Source organism: Canis lupus, chromosome 38 (genome assembly GCF_011100685.1).
Source record: "Canis lupus familiaris isolate Mischka breed German Shepherd chromosome 38, alternate assembly UU_Cfam_GSD_1.0, whole genome shotgun sequence".
NCBI lineage: Eukaryota > Metazoa > Chordata > Mammalia > Carnivora > Canidae > Canis > Canis lupus.
Window position 1 is genome coordinate 14,131,507 of NC_049259.1, and position 16,132 is coordinate 14,147,638.

Sequence of the window (16,132 nt, forward strand, 5' to 3'; positions counted from 1 at the left end):
TTTTTTTTTTTTTTTTTTTTAATATTTATTCTTAGTTTGACAAGCCCTGGTTCTGTGACTTGCCATGTCTTGTACTTGACAGTCTCCAAATGTCAGCCCCTGGATCTAGCGCCAGTCTCCCTGGCCACCTTTCTTTTTTCCTGCACCTTCTCTTCTGGTTCCAGAGCAGAGCAGATGCGGAAGGTCCTGGCAAGCAGGATGGTTTTATTATTGTAATTAGGCACAGTCCACAACGGGGTTGACAAATACACACCGCCCCGGTTATTCCCCTCGGGAAGTAAAGCTTTCTACCTGGGGTGGAGCCAAGGAGATATTAGGAAGGCAAGTTCACTGTAATTGGTCCAGAACAATTGAGACCAAACCGAGAGTTGAGTCACTTTGCTTTCTCAAGCACGTGTATCCGTTCCACTGCTATTTGGGCAGGCGGGCAAGTTAGGTTATATAGAATCTGAACCGTGTTTACCTGCGGAAGTTGAAGTGAGTTGCCAGCACTTTTACAACACTCCGGAAGTCTGATCTCTTCCTCATCAGTACACAGGTGTGGAGAGAGCCAGTTACCCAAGGGGGTGTTGTTGCTTCCTTGATTCTTTGTTCTTTCGGGCACACCTTAGGCCAAAGAGGTGAGGTGATCCAAGCCAGGATAATGATCATCCCCAAACTGGAAAAAGTCTCAGGTTGTTGGGATTGCACAGGGTGTCGTCTAAGATCAGGATGTGGCTTCTCTTCTCCTTCCCACCTCCAGCCACCAAATAGATTAAAAGCTCTGCTAAGTGCAGTATTTAAAAAAAAAAAAAAAAAAGCATACTATCAGTTTTCATACAAAGAATACTGGCTTCTACGGAAGTTTAGGGGCAGAAAAGCATACTAAGGGCAGATTGGATACTCCTGTGCAAGAACTGTGGATAATTTTATAGAAAGTAGGTTAACTGATTTTCCAGCACTTTCTAGTTATACTGGAATATAGAGAGCCCTTCCAAAAAAAAGGAAGAAAAGAAGAAATCACTCCACCATATTTTTAAAGAGCAAATTGAAAGTACAGCATTGGCTTATAGACCAGCTTTCCCTCTTTAGGACTTTTCCGCCCAACTTTTAACTCATCACTGAAGTGGCTGTAGGGAGGGAGTGTGCCTGTCATTTCTTGCAGTGAATCCGGCAAGGGTCATAAGCCCCAGAGATGAAGGCATGGGAAAGATCACTGGTTCATTTTTTACCACCAACTTATTAGCGTTCGGGGAGTGACTTCAGCTCAAATATTACAAATATGCTCTAATTATACTCAATGAGCTATATATCATTACAGATCGCTGATAGCCCTTTGTGGGACATTTTATACAGTTCAGACTACATATTTTTAGTAATGTGGAGATTTAAAAGTAAAAATATAAGAGATATTGTATATGCCCTCAGGCATATTTTGTTTAAAATATTATCCTTGGCCTAGTATACTGTATAAATACAGTAAATATGAATAGAACTGGCCAGGTGCCAATCTCCTAGGATGGATTTTAGTCAAGAAGGTATTTATGGGATATAAATAATACTGTGTCAACATTTAAAGAAGGGGTCTGATTAGTTTTGAATTTATTCGTATTGATCTTTTCACATGCTGTTAGTTTAAGGCTCAAAGTGGAGTTATGCTAAGGTTTACCGATAGTTTACCCAGTGGGCGTTAGTGGACGCTCTAGTCCTGTTCACAGGCCATCTGAAGTTCAAGGCACATCTATTTGAAAGACACTGCACAAAGCTTTAGAAATCTTGAGAGGGATTCCATTGACTAGAGTAAGAATCCAAATGATGGACAGTTAAAATCTGTAGAGGCTTGGACAATCAAAAGAAAAAAAGAAAAAGAAAAGTTTTATTTTCTATCTTTCCTCTCACTTTTTTCACTGAAAGAAACTAGGCAGTGTCAGGGTTCTACCAGGTGGTGATGTTGCACCCCCACCCCCACCTCCCAGGGAACCTGTGGCAATGTCTGGAGAGGGTTTTGGCTGTCATGACTAGGGTGGTAGGGAAGGGGGTGCTACTGGCATATAGTGGGTAGAGGCCACAAATTGTTGCTAACCATCCTAGAATGTACAGGATGGGTTCCCTCCACCCACCACCACCACCACCGTGCACATCAAAGAGTTGTCCAGCCCCAGATGTCGATAAGGTGCATGTTGAGAAGCCCTGGTCACCCTGCTATTTATGTTGGGTTACTGAATTTTGCTCAGAGTACCATCTTAAAAGCAATACCCTAAAAATAAAAATATCTGTATGATCAAAAGATTAAAATGAATAGAAAGATAATCAGAAAGTTACCTTCATTAGATGGGAGTATGAATTGGACCATTTTGCGGGGTGTATACTTTTTTTATTATGATCTTAAAGCACCTAAATTGGAAACCTCAAAACTTCCCATTCATTTAGCCTAAATTATGATGCTGCCCCACCCATCGGTAACTTCAGTCCGCAGCACTTATGATGTTAGTCAGAACAGAGAAAAAAAAAAAAAAAGTGAGGAATTGTCTCGGATTTTCCTTGCAAGGAAACTAAACAGTACATGGTAATGAGGATTGGAATCTCCAACCGAGACAACCGAAGAAAGTAAATAATTGTGTTGGTTTATTCTATCATATTGAATTAGATAAACCAAAATATACAGCCTGAGACATCACAACGAGGTTCCCTGTGTAAGTGTTTCACACGAATGTTAAACATTTAATAGCAAACAGTCTCCTTTTTTATTTCCCCTGTCATTTTCCAAGTGAAATCGTGGAATGTAGAATGAATACGGATAGCACTATGTTTTGGGGGAATTCAACTTAAGATTCTGTTCGTGGACATGTCCTTCTGTATACAGATTGCCGGACTATTGGCCAGTTGCCCAATGAAGGAAAATATTAGTAATTGCTGGAACGTAGTAGTATTTTTGCTTTATATCCAGGGATTTTATTTTTATATATTTTTTAAAGATACTCTGTGAGGACATGTGGGAAAGAGAGAAAGGATCAAAGACAATCGGATTTGGCCCCTTGGCTTGCACGGTGATTGAGTTATGAATACACAGCAGACCAGACTTCAGTTCCTGAATTTTTATTGTATCATCTCTTGTCCTAACTCCAGTGTCCTAACTGTGGTTCCAGTAAACTTAGGTCACATTCTTCTTTTAGGATTTCCTCTCCTCTCCTTCTCTTACTTCTCAAAGACTAGGAGGAGGATAGTGTTTGTAACTGGAGGGGTTGGGCAGTCTTTGGTGCCAAGCCAGCCCCGCTCGCTGCAAGCCCGTCTTGCGGAGTCTCGGTGCCCTGGAGGCTGACCTTCGCGAGGCCCGAGGGGCAGGTGGGCACCCTAGGGACCTGGCCCAGGGACCTGGAGCCCTCTGTGTCTCCACAGCGACCCCTGGGGTCTACTCGCGGAGCTGCACTTTCTAAATTCCGACTTTTCCCTGGTGAGAAGATGCTGATGTAACCTAGTCGCAGCATCTTTCATATAAAGATATGAAAGAATGACAGATCATTTTTCCTAGAGGAAACGGAGACGCGAAAAAAAAAAAAAACAGCTAATGACTCACTGTTGATCCCACATCAAATCTGGGTTAGCACCGAGGAGGTCACTGACTCCTAGGCCTTCGCCCAGAGATTACAACACACTTTAGGCTGCATTTTTAGAAGGTTAGGGAAACAGAGTGGAGGAGCCCGGCCCTGGGCGACCCCCGGGTGGGCCTCGGCCTGACTCTGCCCCCCCACCCCCCCTATCCGCACCCCCTTCCCACCCCTGGCGGTAAGGTGAGCAGCCTTAGGGCCAAGAGGCTGCAAGGAGGAGCTCTGCAAACAGCCTTTTCAGCTGTCTTGATGTAGCATTTCCGGTCCTGACGGATCCTGGAGAGAGGATCTGGATTTGCCAGATGTGCTCGCTCTCCGCAGGCCGCCCTCTCTGCTGCAGGGTGTATTCCACTTTGCAGATTCGGAACAGCTTGATGCAATGTGCCTCTGGCCCAGATCAACAAATGTTTCCATTGTCATTTTGAAACCATATGGTGTGCTTTTTTTTTTTTTTTAATATTTTTTAAACAAAGATAGTTCTGAACCCAGGAATTCAGTGTTCTCCAGGTATTTTAAATTTAATAACAGGCTAAGGATTCTTTGATGGGTTTGTTTAGACTGAAAGCTTGGCCTCCGTCATTTGTTTAGGAGAAATCCGCTGCGACTGCCCGAGAGAGGTTGGCTGGTCGTTTGTTTTGTTTCTTTTCGAACCTCTGGTATCGGGAAGTCGGTTTGGAACTGCCGTGCACGGTGACCACCACCTTGCTTCCTGGGTCAGCTTGGTGGCCTTGGCTCTGCGTCAGACTCCCCCCTGATCTCTTCTCCACTGCCTGGGAGTTGCCTTCTTCTCCACTGTTCTGGAATATCTACATGCAGGACAGTTGACTTCACTTAACCAGGCTTCACTTGCTTCACTCACAGAGATGAGGAAGATACCTGTTTCCTAGAGTTGTAGAGGATCCAGGATGACATGCTTAAAGATGCACCTAGCTCTGCGCGTGGCACTTAGTAGGCCTTCCTGGCAGCTATTTATTCATTGAATCTCAAACATCACTGATTTTGAGAGGTGCCATTATTTCATGTACCGCTTACAGTTAATTATAAGGTGCCACCAGTTGTAAGACACATTCAGAGGAGGTATTTTAGAGATAGTAAAATATGATGGAAAGTGATGCTCTGGGAACCACTCGCACTAGCCTGAAATATCATGGCACTTCATTCTTTTCTTTATAAGTTCTGCTCAATGGATCTACTTCCCTTGCCCGCTTGTATTGGTCTTCAGGTGACCTTTGCCACTATGAGACTGGGAACAGAGACTGGAGGGGCTGGTCACCTACCATGTCTAGTACTAGCTATGCTCATATAAGAAGGCCTTGGGAATTTAGACTTCTTAGATAAGATTTCAGATTTCTTTAGACAACATTCAAGACCTTTCAGGGTCTGGCCACTCCTTGGTCAGCCCCACCTCTTGCTAAATCCCACCCTTGCTAACCTAGACTCCAGCTACATCACCTTCTTTGCCTTTGCCCAAATGGGTCATTTACCTTCGTGCCTCCAGGCCTTGGTCTATGCTGTTTCTTCCACCTGGATATCTATCTTTTACCACCTCTAAACATCGTTTCAGATTTTGTCAGATGCCAAAACCTTTGATTTTCCCAGTCACGTGAATCAGTTCATCCTCCGCATTCCCACAAGACTGATACTCATCTCTAAAGCAGCCTCTTCTCTTTGGCTATCGGTAAAATCTAGCTGTGTTCCAGCTCTTATCTTCACTGGTTTGTAAATTGCCTCAGAAAAGGAGCTGACTCTTATAGTGCTTGATGCATCATATCACTGTGGTTACGACAACACTGGGTTTCTCATACCTGTACATTTCCTATTTCTAGTTTTACAGATCACGAAGAAAATCATGGTGAGAATAATGATGGCAGCTAACCTTCACTGGGTACTGACTGTGTCAAGCATAGTCTCGAGTATTTTATGTGCATGTCCTCCCTGATCCTCACATGCAGCCCTGTAGAGTCCATACTAGTATTTTCCCTATGACATCTGAGGACTTGGACATAGCTATTTCTATCAGAGATGGCTTGTTGAAAGTAAGGCTCTTAGTTAATCGAGGCCCTAAAATAGAGACCAGGGAACAGAGAGCATGACTTTCCTTGCCCTCTTACAAAATGATGGACCACAGCCATGCAAGAGTGGCATCTCCCCTCTCCTACCAGGAATTACGTTCTTAGGCTCTGAATTCTTTCCCTACAAAAGGCAATATACCTCCAAAGCCTTGGATACAACCCTAGGTCTTTTTACCCTACCTTTAACACATTCAACTTGTCTCACTATATTTGGATGATACAAAAATTATGATTTATCAGGTCCCCAGTGTTGGTCGATAACTACAACCATTTCTTCACTAAAGTTTTGATTGATGATGGCTTCATCTTGTCTCTTTCAGAGAATTAATTTATTTGGGGAGGTAGGCTGGTAGTGGTGCAATGAGCACAGGCTTTGGAGCCATATAGACCCAGTAAATAAAAAGAGTATAAATAAAAAGGAATGGGACCAAAAGGGCCTTAGAGACTGAAGGGGAAGAGATGGCACCAAAGGCAAGATGTCTTGCTCCAGACCTACGGCAATTGTTAAAAACTGCTCTTGTTTTAGTTAGGAGAGAGATCTATAGTTCAGTGATAGTAAAACATGGGAAATGTGTAAAGTCACATAAATGTTCATGGAATGAAAGAAGCCCATGTGGACATAGTGCAGAGTGAAGGCTAGAAGCATATAAACATAAAATTATGTGGAGGCAGGATATCTGCCCTCAGAAAACTTTTCTATCTAGTAAACTTTAAGAGCCACTGACTGGTAATATCTACCTCCTGAATTAAAAGCAGGAGGTCTACGTAATGTATTCCTCCTGGCCAGAGCATCTCGCTGTGCATGCTCAGTGCATTCATTTCAGGTTTGATATTTTTTGACATCTCAATATGTTACCAGTTGTTCCAAGGAGTATATGCATTTTTAGGGGAAAAAAAAAGTCTAACTTATTTTAACTGATTTCTCTGAACATACGTATGACTCACATAGCATTCACCTCTTTATCTTCTTCAGTTATAAGGCTTAAAATCCAGCAAAGGAAGGCGGGGATGTTGTTCCTAAAAGGATAACGTATAGAGGATGCTGCTGAGTAATGTGCTTCTGGACCTGGCTCAGCCCTTTCTCACAGGTTTTCGGTCTCCCCGCCCCCCCCCCCCCCAGCCCCCACCTCCCCCAGTGAGAGACTGTGGAGAAGGAAGCCAGGCCATTTGGAGTCAAAGCTGAGCCAGGTCAGGCAGCCAAAGTTAGACTGTGGTGGACCTCATTTCACCTCCATAACCAAGCACCGGCCACAACGATTTCTTAGCTGTCAGGTGATTGATTTTTAAAAAGGCCTTCGCAACACAATGACATTAGGGAGTAGAAGTCTCAAAGAGGAAGATGGATGACAGGAAGAGGAGAGCGTGGTCAAGTGTCACCACAAAGGGTTTGAGGAGGAAATGAAAACGTGGGAGGTGATAGCAGAGAGGAGAGGCCACACTAGGCCCTGGGTGGTTGTTAACGGTGCAAGGCGTTCTCTGTGTGAGGTAGCATCCAGCCTTTCTGGGGCCATTTCATCAGTGTAAGAAAACGTTGCTGTCCAAGAGGAGTTGAGTTGACTGGATTTAGCATCTGTTGGAAGGAGGGAAAGCCTCCTGGTGCTGAGAAAGCTATTATTTGTGGACCAGGACCATCCCTTCATTCTCTCATATGAGCCCTTGGATATGTTACTGCCTGACAAGTCGGAAATGTGGGGCTTCGATAACTCCTTTAACCACAAGGATTTGAGGAACTCAAGGCGAATGGAAAATGCTTTCTGGAGGTGGTGAAGCTTAAACCTGAAAATAGTTCCAGTGCATTTCCGAGCTCCCCAGGCAGCTGTCTGCCCTTCTGCTGGCATGTTCCCCACGTTTCACAGGGAGAGTGCCACTCTTCCTTCAGGCTCTCCTTGCTGCCCGTATGTTGGTGATTGGGAAGCAGGCTATTCCTGAAGTGAAGACACTGGGTTTCTGAAAGAAGAGCCTCAGAGCAGCTATTTGAGAATATGACTGCTTTTTTGCTTTTTTAAATTTTTTTATTTTTTTTTTATTTTTTTGGAAATGTTGTTTATTTCAGGAAATACTGTAGCATCTTTCCAGTCTCCTGAAAGAAAGAGAAAAATGTTGTGACTGAGACCTTGGCTCTGTTCATTTGGCTTTCCCTATCTAACCCACACCACACTGACAAATACCACATCTGTCTTGACAAGCTAGTTCACAAATAACTCCCCATTCATAACTTGAAGTTGTTGTAAGAATTCTTATTTGTTACTTCATCTTGTGGACAGGAGTGCAAAGTTGGGTTTTGAGACAGACACTGAAATGACCGCAGGTCCAGAGGCCTTTGGAAATCTATATGGAAGCATTATCTAAAAGACAACATTGCACATTTTTTTTTTAGTGTCTTTTAAGAGCACAGAAATATTGATGGTTGGCAACACATAAATGGGAAAATATCACTTATTTTTTGAGTTTTGGATTCATTTCAGTGTTGATAATTCAATACTTTTTTAGACTAAATTCATCAGAGATTATTCGTTCCATACCAGACACAGCAGTGACTTTGTCATTCCTTCCATTTGGGGGTTTGGCTCTTCTTTGGTCATTTATTTTCCTATCCATTGGCTTAATCTCATTTTCACTTCTGCTTTGACATCTTAATGACAATACCATTGAAGTTGTTGCTACTTGCTTTATCATAAACTCTTACAAGTAAATTGCTGGCTGACAAAGCACCTCAAGGAGTAGATGACTTATTCAGATTCCACTTTAGGAGAAGAAAAAAAAAAATCACAGATGGAGGATTTTTTTGTTTTTTGTTTTTTCACAAGATAGGTTACTTGATAAAGGAACTGCCCCCTTTGAGGTCTGTCTGGGCTTTCTGAGGGGAGATGTTTTCACATCTGAGCTCATACCTTGGCATCTGAGGCTCTGGATGTTAATGAGAATGGAACAGAGGTGGGAGTGGGCTGGGGTTCCTGGCTTTAAACAGGAAGTAGCCTAGCAGAACTGAAGCTGAAATTTGGCCGGCTCCTCAGGTTCTGAAGCATCTCACCTTGTTCAAAACTCCTGCTGAGTTGAATAATAGTTTAGTCATTCACTTGTACCTCTTCATAGTATAAAGCCTTAGGTTGTTAATGGAAGGTGTGTTAATGGAAGTTACTGGTCAGATCTATGAACTAAATCCTGAATTGCTGCTGTTTCACCCACTAACCTTGTGCTTTTCTCCCTCGTAGAGTGAGGTGGCTGGTGCTAGTTTATCTTGGAGAGAGATGTATTTCAGAAGAATTCCACTGTCACAAAATATCACCATCAGCAATGAAACTATGTGTAGAGAGTCATGTCTAATTTCATTAATTCTTTGACACTACTATCCAGATTCTAGAAAGAGGGTCTTGAGGCAAGCTGACCCCGAGGCATTATGTATTTGGGATCAGCAGTTTGCCCTTTCTCAGTAACATTTGCTGGGAATTCTCTAAGTAAAGTAGAAACTCATTGTAGTGTGTGTGCTGGGAGGAAATGATAGTAAACACTGTTGGAGCTCTGCAGTCCTGAGAGAAAGGTTTGGAGGGATTGAGGCGGGGACTAATCTGACACAGAGTTTACTGGAGCATTTGTAATGGCAGTTAATTATGTTTACGATATCACTGCAGCGAGAAAGCCTTTATCTCTTCCTTATGGACACTTTCACACGACACAAAACCTCTACTTACCGAGAACAAGTAAACCTTAGGAAGGGCTTTTTCCCTGATCCACCTGATTGGATCGAGGTCAAGTGAGATTGTGTGAAAGGCCTTTTAAAAAATATTTTATTTAAGTTCAATTAATTAACATAGAGAGTGTTATTAGTTTCAGAGGTAGAGTTCTGCGATCATTGGTTGCATAGAACACCCAGTGCCCTCCTGAATGCCCATCACCCAGTTACGCCATCTGCCTCCAACCCCCTCCCCTCCAGCAACTCTCAATTTGTTTCCTAAAGTTAAGAGTCTCTCATGGTTTGTCTCCCTCTCTGCTTTCATCTTGATAAAAGGCCTTTTTGAAGCAATAAGTCACAAATGCCTATACCAAAGGTTCTCACATTTTACCATGCAAAAGAGCCCCTATATCCCCAGTAGTGCTTATTATAAATGCAGATTCCCAAACCTTTGTCTCCTACCCTCCATCCAGATTATGATTCAGTAGTGTTCAGGTGGGACCCAGAAACCTGAACCCTTGATGAGAAGGCCAGGTGATTCTTAGGCAGGAGTTCTAAAAAACACTCTGGAAACACTGTGCATTTTTTTGTTTGTTTGTTTTATTTTGTTGCTTTATTTCTTAGCTGTGTCATCATGGGCAAAATGAATCTCAAAACTTTTCTAGTTAATATCATAGTCTTTTTTTAAGATTTATTTATTTATTTATGATAGAGAGAGAGAGAGAGAGAGAGAGAGAGGCAGAGACACAGGAGGAGGGAGAAGCAGGCTCCATGCTGGGAGCCTGATGTGGGACTTGATCCCGGGACTCCAGGATCGCTCCCTGGGCCAAAGGCAGGCACCAAACTGCTGAGCCACCCAGGGATCCCGTTAATATCATAGTCTTATAGACATTTTGTAAGTTGCTCAGGCAAAAACTTTAATTCCAGGACAGTTTCTATTTTACAACTTATGTGAGTAGTAGTCCTCCATTATTAGCGAATGCCCAAGTACTTCTAAAAAGAGTTATTTCTCTGAAACTAATTGTCTTAGATTTTCATAGGTTTTCACATTTTATTTTATTTATTTTTTAGAAACTGACTTCTAGCAATTATCCTTTTTTTTTTTTTAAAGATTTATTTATTTATCTGAGAGAGAGTGAGCACAAGCAGAGAGAGCGGCAGGCAGAGGGAGAGGGAGAAGTAGCCTCCCGCCAAGCAGGGAGCCCAATGTGAGGCTCGATCCCAGGACCCTGGCATCATGACCTGAGCCAAAAGCAGACGTTCAACTGACTGAGCCACCCAGGCTCCCCGTTTTCACATTTTATAAAGCATTCCACATATACCAAAGCCTCACTGATCTAAAAAAAATGTATTCCTACCACAATGCCACTTGACTGATACAGATTGTTGAAATTGATTTAAAAAAAAAAACAAAAAAAAAAAAACAAAGAATTGCTTTCTTTGGCCTACGTAATCACTGGTGGCATCACATATATCTCCACCCAATTTTCGGTCTTTACTTCTGAGGCAATAGATTGACACCAGAGGGCCCTGTCTTTTTTGGCCTTGTTTAAAAACAAACAAACCAACAAAACAGAAAAAGAAAGGATTTTAATAGTGCAGCTTTATGGTAGGGTAAAAGCAAACCAAAGGGGCATACTTGAGGACTGCTTGCTGGAAATTGCTGATGACAGTAGTTACCTTGCCTTGGTCCCACCCAGAACTTTCTGTGACCCAGGTGACCTGGAGCAATCTCAGGGATCTGGATTCTGTTAGTGGAACTATCCCTCTTCTGCACCACAGCATCCACAGCATCCACTGGCCTGAAGAAGGTGCTGTTTCCCAGGAAAAGGAGTTAAATCCCCCCAAGAAATGCACAGGGCCATAGTTTGAAGAAAAAGCATTGCTAACCAAGTGACTTACCCTGCATATTCTTTCTTTCTCTGGTTATATTCTTTGAGATTTTTATTTAAGATAACTTTCAGCATCTCTCGTTAGAGGTCAGATATGAATGAGAAGATTTTGTTTGACTTGCTAATCTTGTGACAAACAGTTTATACCCAGAGTAGCTTCCTGTCTTTGCTGACTTGGTTATTTGAGGGCATTTTCTCCCTGTTAAGGCTGTGGAGAGCCTCTAAAAATAAACAACATAGTTGCTTATTGGTGAGAACATATGTGAGCAGATGTCAGCTGGTAACAGCATATGGTGGCAACATGAGAGCAGCATGTTTCAGAAACGTGATGTTGAGCCTTCCGCTTTCATGCCTCTGCAGGCCATCCAGTGTGCCATAATCTCAGTGAAAGAGAGTTCTGACTGGGAGGTGTGTCCCACAGAAGTGTGAAAGCATGTCACAGGGGTCTTGTTAGTGGGTTAGAGACGGTAAGTTACAGGGTTTGGAAAAAGTCTTTCCTATCTGTTTTCAAATCGAGAGATAAAAGGCACACATCTGTCCAAAAAAAAAAAAAAAAGAAAACCATGTACACAAACCCCCCACACTTACCCCCCCCCCCCCCAAATTGAGAGAGGAATCCACAAGATCTTTTGTCTTTTCTCAAGCGAAGTCTTCAAGTCTGGTCTGAAGAGTGGCGGTGCTTCTTCTGGAAAACCTGCCCTAGATGAATGAATGGAAGGTGCATGGATTTTAAATTTGTGTCAGGAGCTAGGGAAGATGTACATCCATACCAGGCCTGGAAGCCAGTCAGGGATTCATCTATCAAATAAGTTATATGACTAGTATTATCACATCTCTCGATCACCTTTTATTTGACAATCTCTTAAATATATCATCTTCTTGTGATCTTCTAAAAGCCCTCAGGGATAGCATTATGTAGGCTTCATTTATAGGAAACAGAGGCTTGGGTGAATCCAGGCACTTGGTCAAAGATTCACAGGAAACCAGTAACAGAGCGGGAGTTTCACTCTACATCTTCTTATGCAAAACTCCTCTATTTGTCATTGACTCTACCCCAGATTAGAACACTCAACAATGTTTTCCCTTCAATTGGAGGTATTTTGGGGTGTATTTTCTTTTATAAGAATATGGTGGGCAATATACAAGATGTAGTTGCTGTTACTTTAAAGAAACAAAAGTTCAAAATTCCATCATGTAATAATCCATCCCGAGCAGCCCTAGATTTTTAAACTGTAGCTGAGCAGCCCCAAACCAAGATACACTTGGATTTTTGACACATTCAAGAAATTTTCACATGCGGGTTAGGAATGGTGATGGAGGGGATGTTTTAAGGAAACTGAAATCTAGGCCAGCCCAAAGAAACCTTGAGTTTTATTCATAAAAGGTAGGCTGTCTTTTGTCAAAGGAGGTCAAGGCCTTTCCTGTTCATCTTTGATGTAAGTCACGGTATTTATTTTACCGTTTCCGTGTATAAATTGTACATTGTGATTTTGATGCTAGAGCGTTTTAAAGGGAAAAGGGAATTCAGGAGCCTGACTGGTGGTTAAGGGATGTCAATAGATCTGGGACCGGAATCCAGAATCCCTCCTAGATCCTTGGTCCCTGAGTAGCAGAGACCTTATATGTGTGGGGGATATAAGTACATTCGGAGAGCCCTCTTCGACTTTGAATCTTTGTATAGCTCTGTGCAAGGCATCGCCTCAGTAAAATAGCTAATGACTGTGCTTTTTAAAACTCCTAGCTGTCTGCCCAGTTGTTACAACACCCTCTGGCTCAGTGGGCAGCTTCTGCTCCAGACAGTCCCAGGTGCTCTGTGGGTACCTTGGTGAGTACACTTGTCTGCTTTATACCTCATTTGACATAGTGATATCAAGTCCATCTTTAGTGTCTGTCTCCTTTGGGGAACTTGTCCAAGGCCAGAGAGAATTCTGGAATGCAGCCTTGTAGCTGAACAGACAGAAAGATTTCCCAAATTTTTAGTCAGTAAATGATGACTTGATTGCCGTATGTGAAAGAGTGGGTTATGGGTACACGAGATATGTGCTCCAGGGGTGACAGAGTGGTCTGAAATACAGATCTGCTGACCCCCATGGAGGATGCTCTCTGGAGGGTTGAACAGTATGGCCAGAATATCAGGGGCCCCTTCTGGGTGTCTTTTTATATATATGTTCTTATGCCTGGCATACAGTAGTTGCTCAATTAATGTTTCTTGTACTGAACTAAAGGGAAAGAAGGAGCTTTGCTTTCCTTTGAAGTTCTGGAGGGAGGCCTGTGGGAAAGTTGCCATTATTTATGACCTTCGTGTTGTCATTTCTGGGTTGCATGAGAATGGATTGTCATGGATCAAGCCTTTGGCTGACTGGACCTGGGAGCTTGCCACTTAGCCTTGACCCTCAGAACAAGTGCATACCCCTCAGAGCCAATGCCACGGATCAGGCCGAGGAGCACAGAAGCCAGAGTTTTCAGTGCCTTCTGATTTGGAACATTACTCAATTCAGTCAGCTTTTATTGAGAGCCTACTGTATGCTGAGCAGTGAGCTCATAACAAAGAATAGCCTTAGTTGATCCTGATATTTAAGAACTCAGGGGCCCAGGTGTCCCTGATCCATGTTCAGGAAGAGATGACATAGACTCACAATCCTGGTGTTGGTTTACTCACATTTTTTGAGACCCTCAAGAAGGTTTGGATTATACTGATGCTAAATGTAGGCAAAGGTCCCAATAGGGACAAAAGAAATGTTTTTATTACCTTAGTAGATATCTGCTTCACTGGTATATCCTACTCTGCAGTTTACCATGCCCGACCTTGCTTCTTAGGAATCAAGGAATGAAGGATTCAAGTAGTTTATTTACAGTGGCCTAAGCTGGGTTTCCTCATAAAAGAGCAGGTTCTGTTGAGAATATACATTTATTTTCATGGATGAAAGTGGCTAGAAGCTGCCATGTGAATAAAGAGTAAAAGGTTTAATCCATGCATTTAAGTTTCCCTTTTGTGAGACGGATTTTATTTTGTTTTCATCCTCTATGTTTATATTTTATTTCACTATCTAAACCAAGGATTTAATTGTCTGACTTTTTTTCCCCACTAGCTTTTTGGAAAAGAAAAGGGAAGGGGATAAGAGAAGGAACACATTTGTTGAGTCTCTCCTATGTCCCTGGCACTCACAGACACATCATCCTGACCCTCCCCATGCTGGGGGGTTGGGCATGGCTGGGATGACCATCCCCACATGTCAGGAGATTGTGACTTGGAGAGGAAAATACCTTGTCCTGGGTCATAGCACCAGGGGGTGGCCGAGCCAGAATCCAAATTCAGGTCTGGCCTTGATGCCCTCCAACCAGACCACAGACCCCTGGACTTTCCGGCCCTCCTTTAACTTTCCCTTTGCAATCTTGTCCCATTAATTTTTTAAATTATCTTAGTGACCCCTTTGGATTCATTTCCTTTTCATCTTTTCTTCCAGTAGTAAACAAGTTGAGAGGCCTACCCTGGTTCTCTGTGTGGTTTTTCTTCTCAGACACTCCTCACTTGGGGTTATGTTCGGTCATTGAATTGCTGCAAGCCTCCTTCCTTCTTTGGTGAAAAAACACTGGAAACCCACCCTGCCCTTCAGTGAGTCTGGGAAAATCAGGAGTGTCTCCGAGGGTGTGGAAGGGAGATAGGGCCCAAGCTCCATGCAGATTCCCGTACAGCGGGAGGCCCTTTCACCCCACCCAGCTTCCAGGCCTGTGGGAAAACCTGCAGACCCCTTTCAGACCTTCCATGGAAGACCGCTGAGCAGTGGGGCTCTGCATTTTTTTTTTTTTTTGTCTCTGTTCTTAGAAATAGTAATTGAGTAAAAATGTAAGTGAGTGGATGCCAGGGGGCAAGTGTCCAGGGTCAGGGTGAATTTCTCCATGCTGAGTGTGATTCTGAGCACTCGTTAAGTGGAGGCTGGCCTGTGCCAAGCAGCTCGAGGGCCATCCCTGTCACCTTGCGTGAACCGCCTCTCCATTCCAAGGAGATGTTGGGAGCGGCTGGAGGGAGCGCAGGGCCTGTGGCGCCTCTTGCTGTTCTCACTCTCTAACCTGGGTGTAGTTGATAACTCCGTGTTCTGACACCCATGATTGGACTGGCAGCGCTGATGCTTCATCAGCTTTAAATAAAATCCTCTGGAGGACGGAATGGTCCTTGCTCCTCACAGCCCATGTGGCTGCTGAATCATTTTTCTCTTTTTAAACTCATTAGCCCCCCAAATCTTGGTGAAGCTAAGCTTAGCCTGCCTGAAGCTTTTCCTTCTAAGATAAAAGAATCCAGAAGATCAGCAACCAAGCTTGGTTCTCTGTGAATAAATAGATTAAAAGTTGTGAAGGCAAATTCAGGTTGTTCTGGTTCTGATTTTGGTTTTGGTTTTGCTTCTTTTTTTTTTTTTTTTTTTTTTTTCAGTTAGCTCTGTTGAGATTTAAAGATGGTGTTTCTCAAAGCGTGGCCTTCATGTGTATCTCCTGAGGTGTCCCTAAAGAGCAGATTCCCTGGCCCTGCCTCAGAGCTGGTGCTTGTACACCTGTAAGCAGGCTCTGCAGCTTATTCTGACCTCACTGGAGCCTGCGGCTGCTCAGGGCAGTGGATGCTCTGATTATCCAGGTCTATCTACTCACAGTCCCGCAGTGTGCAAGGATTCAGATCCAGCAGAGCCTCTGTGTGATCAACTGGTTCTGCAAGGTGGGGCCCCTCACCTACAGCACAGCAGAGTCTTGGCCCCATCCTTTCCATTCTCCCAAGTGTGTATTGAGGTAGACCTGTTGTCCCATCCTTTCCAATCTCCCAAGTTCATACAGATACTGAGGTAGACCTGTTGTCCCGTCTTTTCCAGTCTCCCAAGTTCAAACAGGTATTGAGGTAGACCTGTTGTCCCATCCTTTCCAGTCTCCCAA

General features: G+C 43.3%; 1 protein-coding gene across 3 annotated transcripts in view; it reads left to right on the top strand.

The window, feature by feature from the left end:
* TGFB2 (transforming growth factor beta 2) overlaps positions 1-16,132 on the top strand; it is an 80,094-nt gene that overhangs the window by 2,586 nt on the left and 61,376 nt on the right. For 2 of the 3 annotated variants that reach the window (XM_038586163.1, XM_038586161.1), the window contains exon 2: positions 12,960-13,043. The exons of the other annotated variant lie outside the window; for it this stretch is intronic. In XM_038586163.1, coding sequence (XP_038442091.1) covers positions 12,960-13,043 — 84 coding nt within the window. The remainder of the gene's footprint in view (positions 1-12,959; positions 13,044-16,132) is intronic. 3 annotated transcript variants of the gene reach the window in all.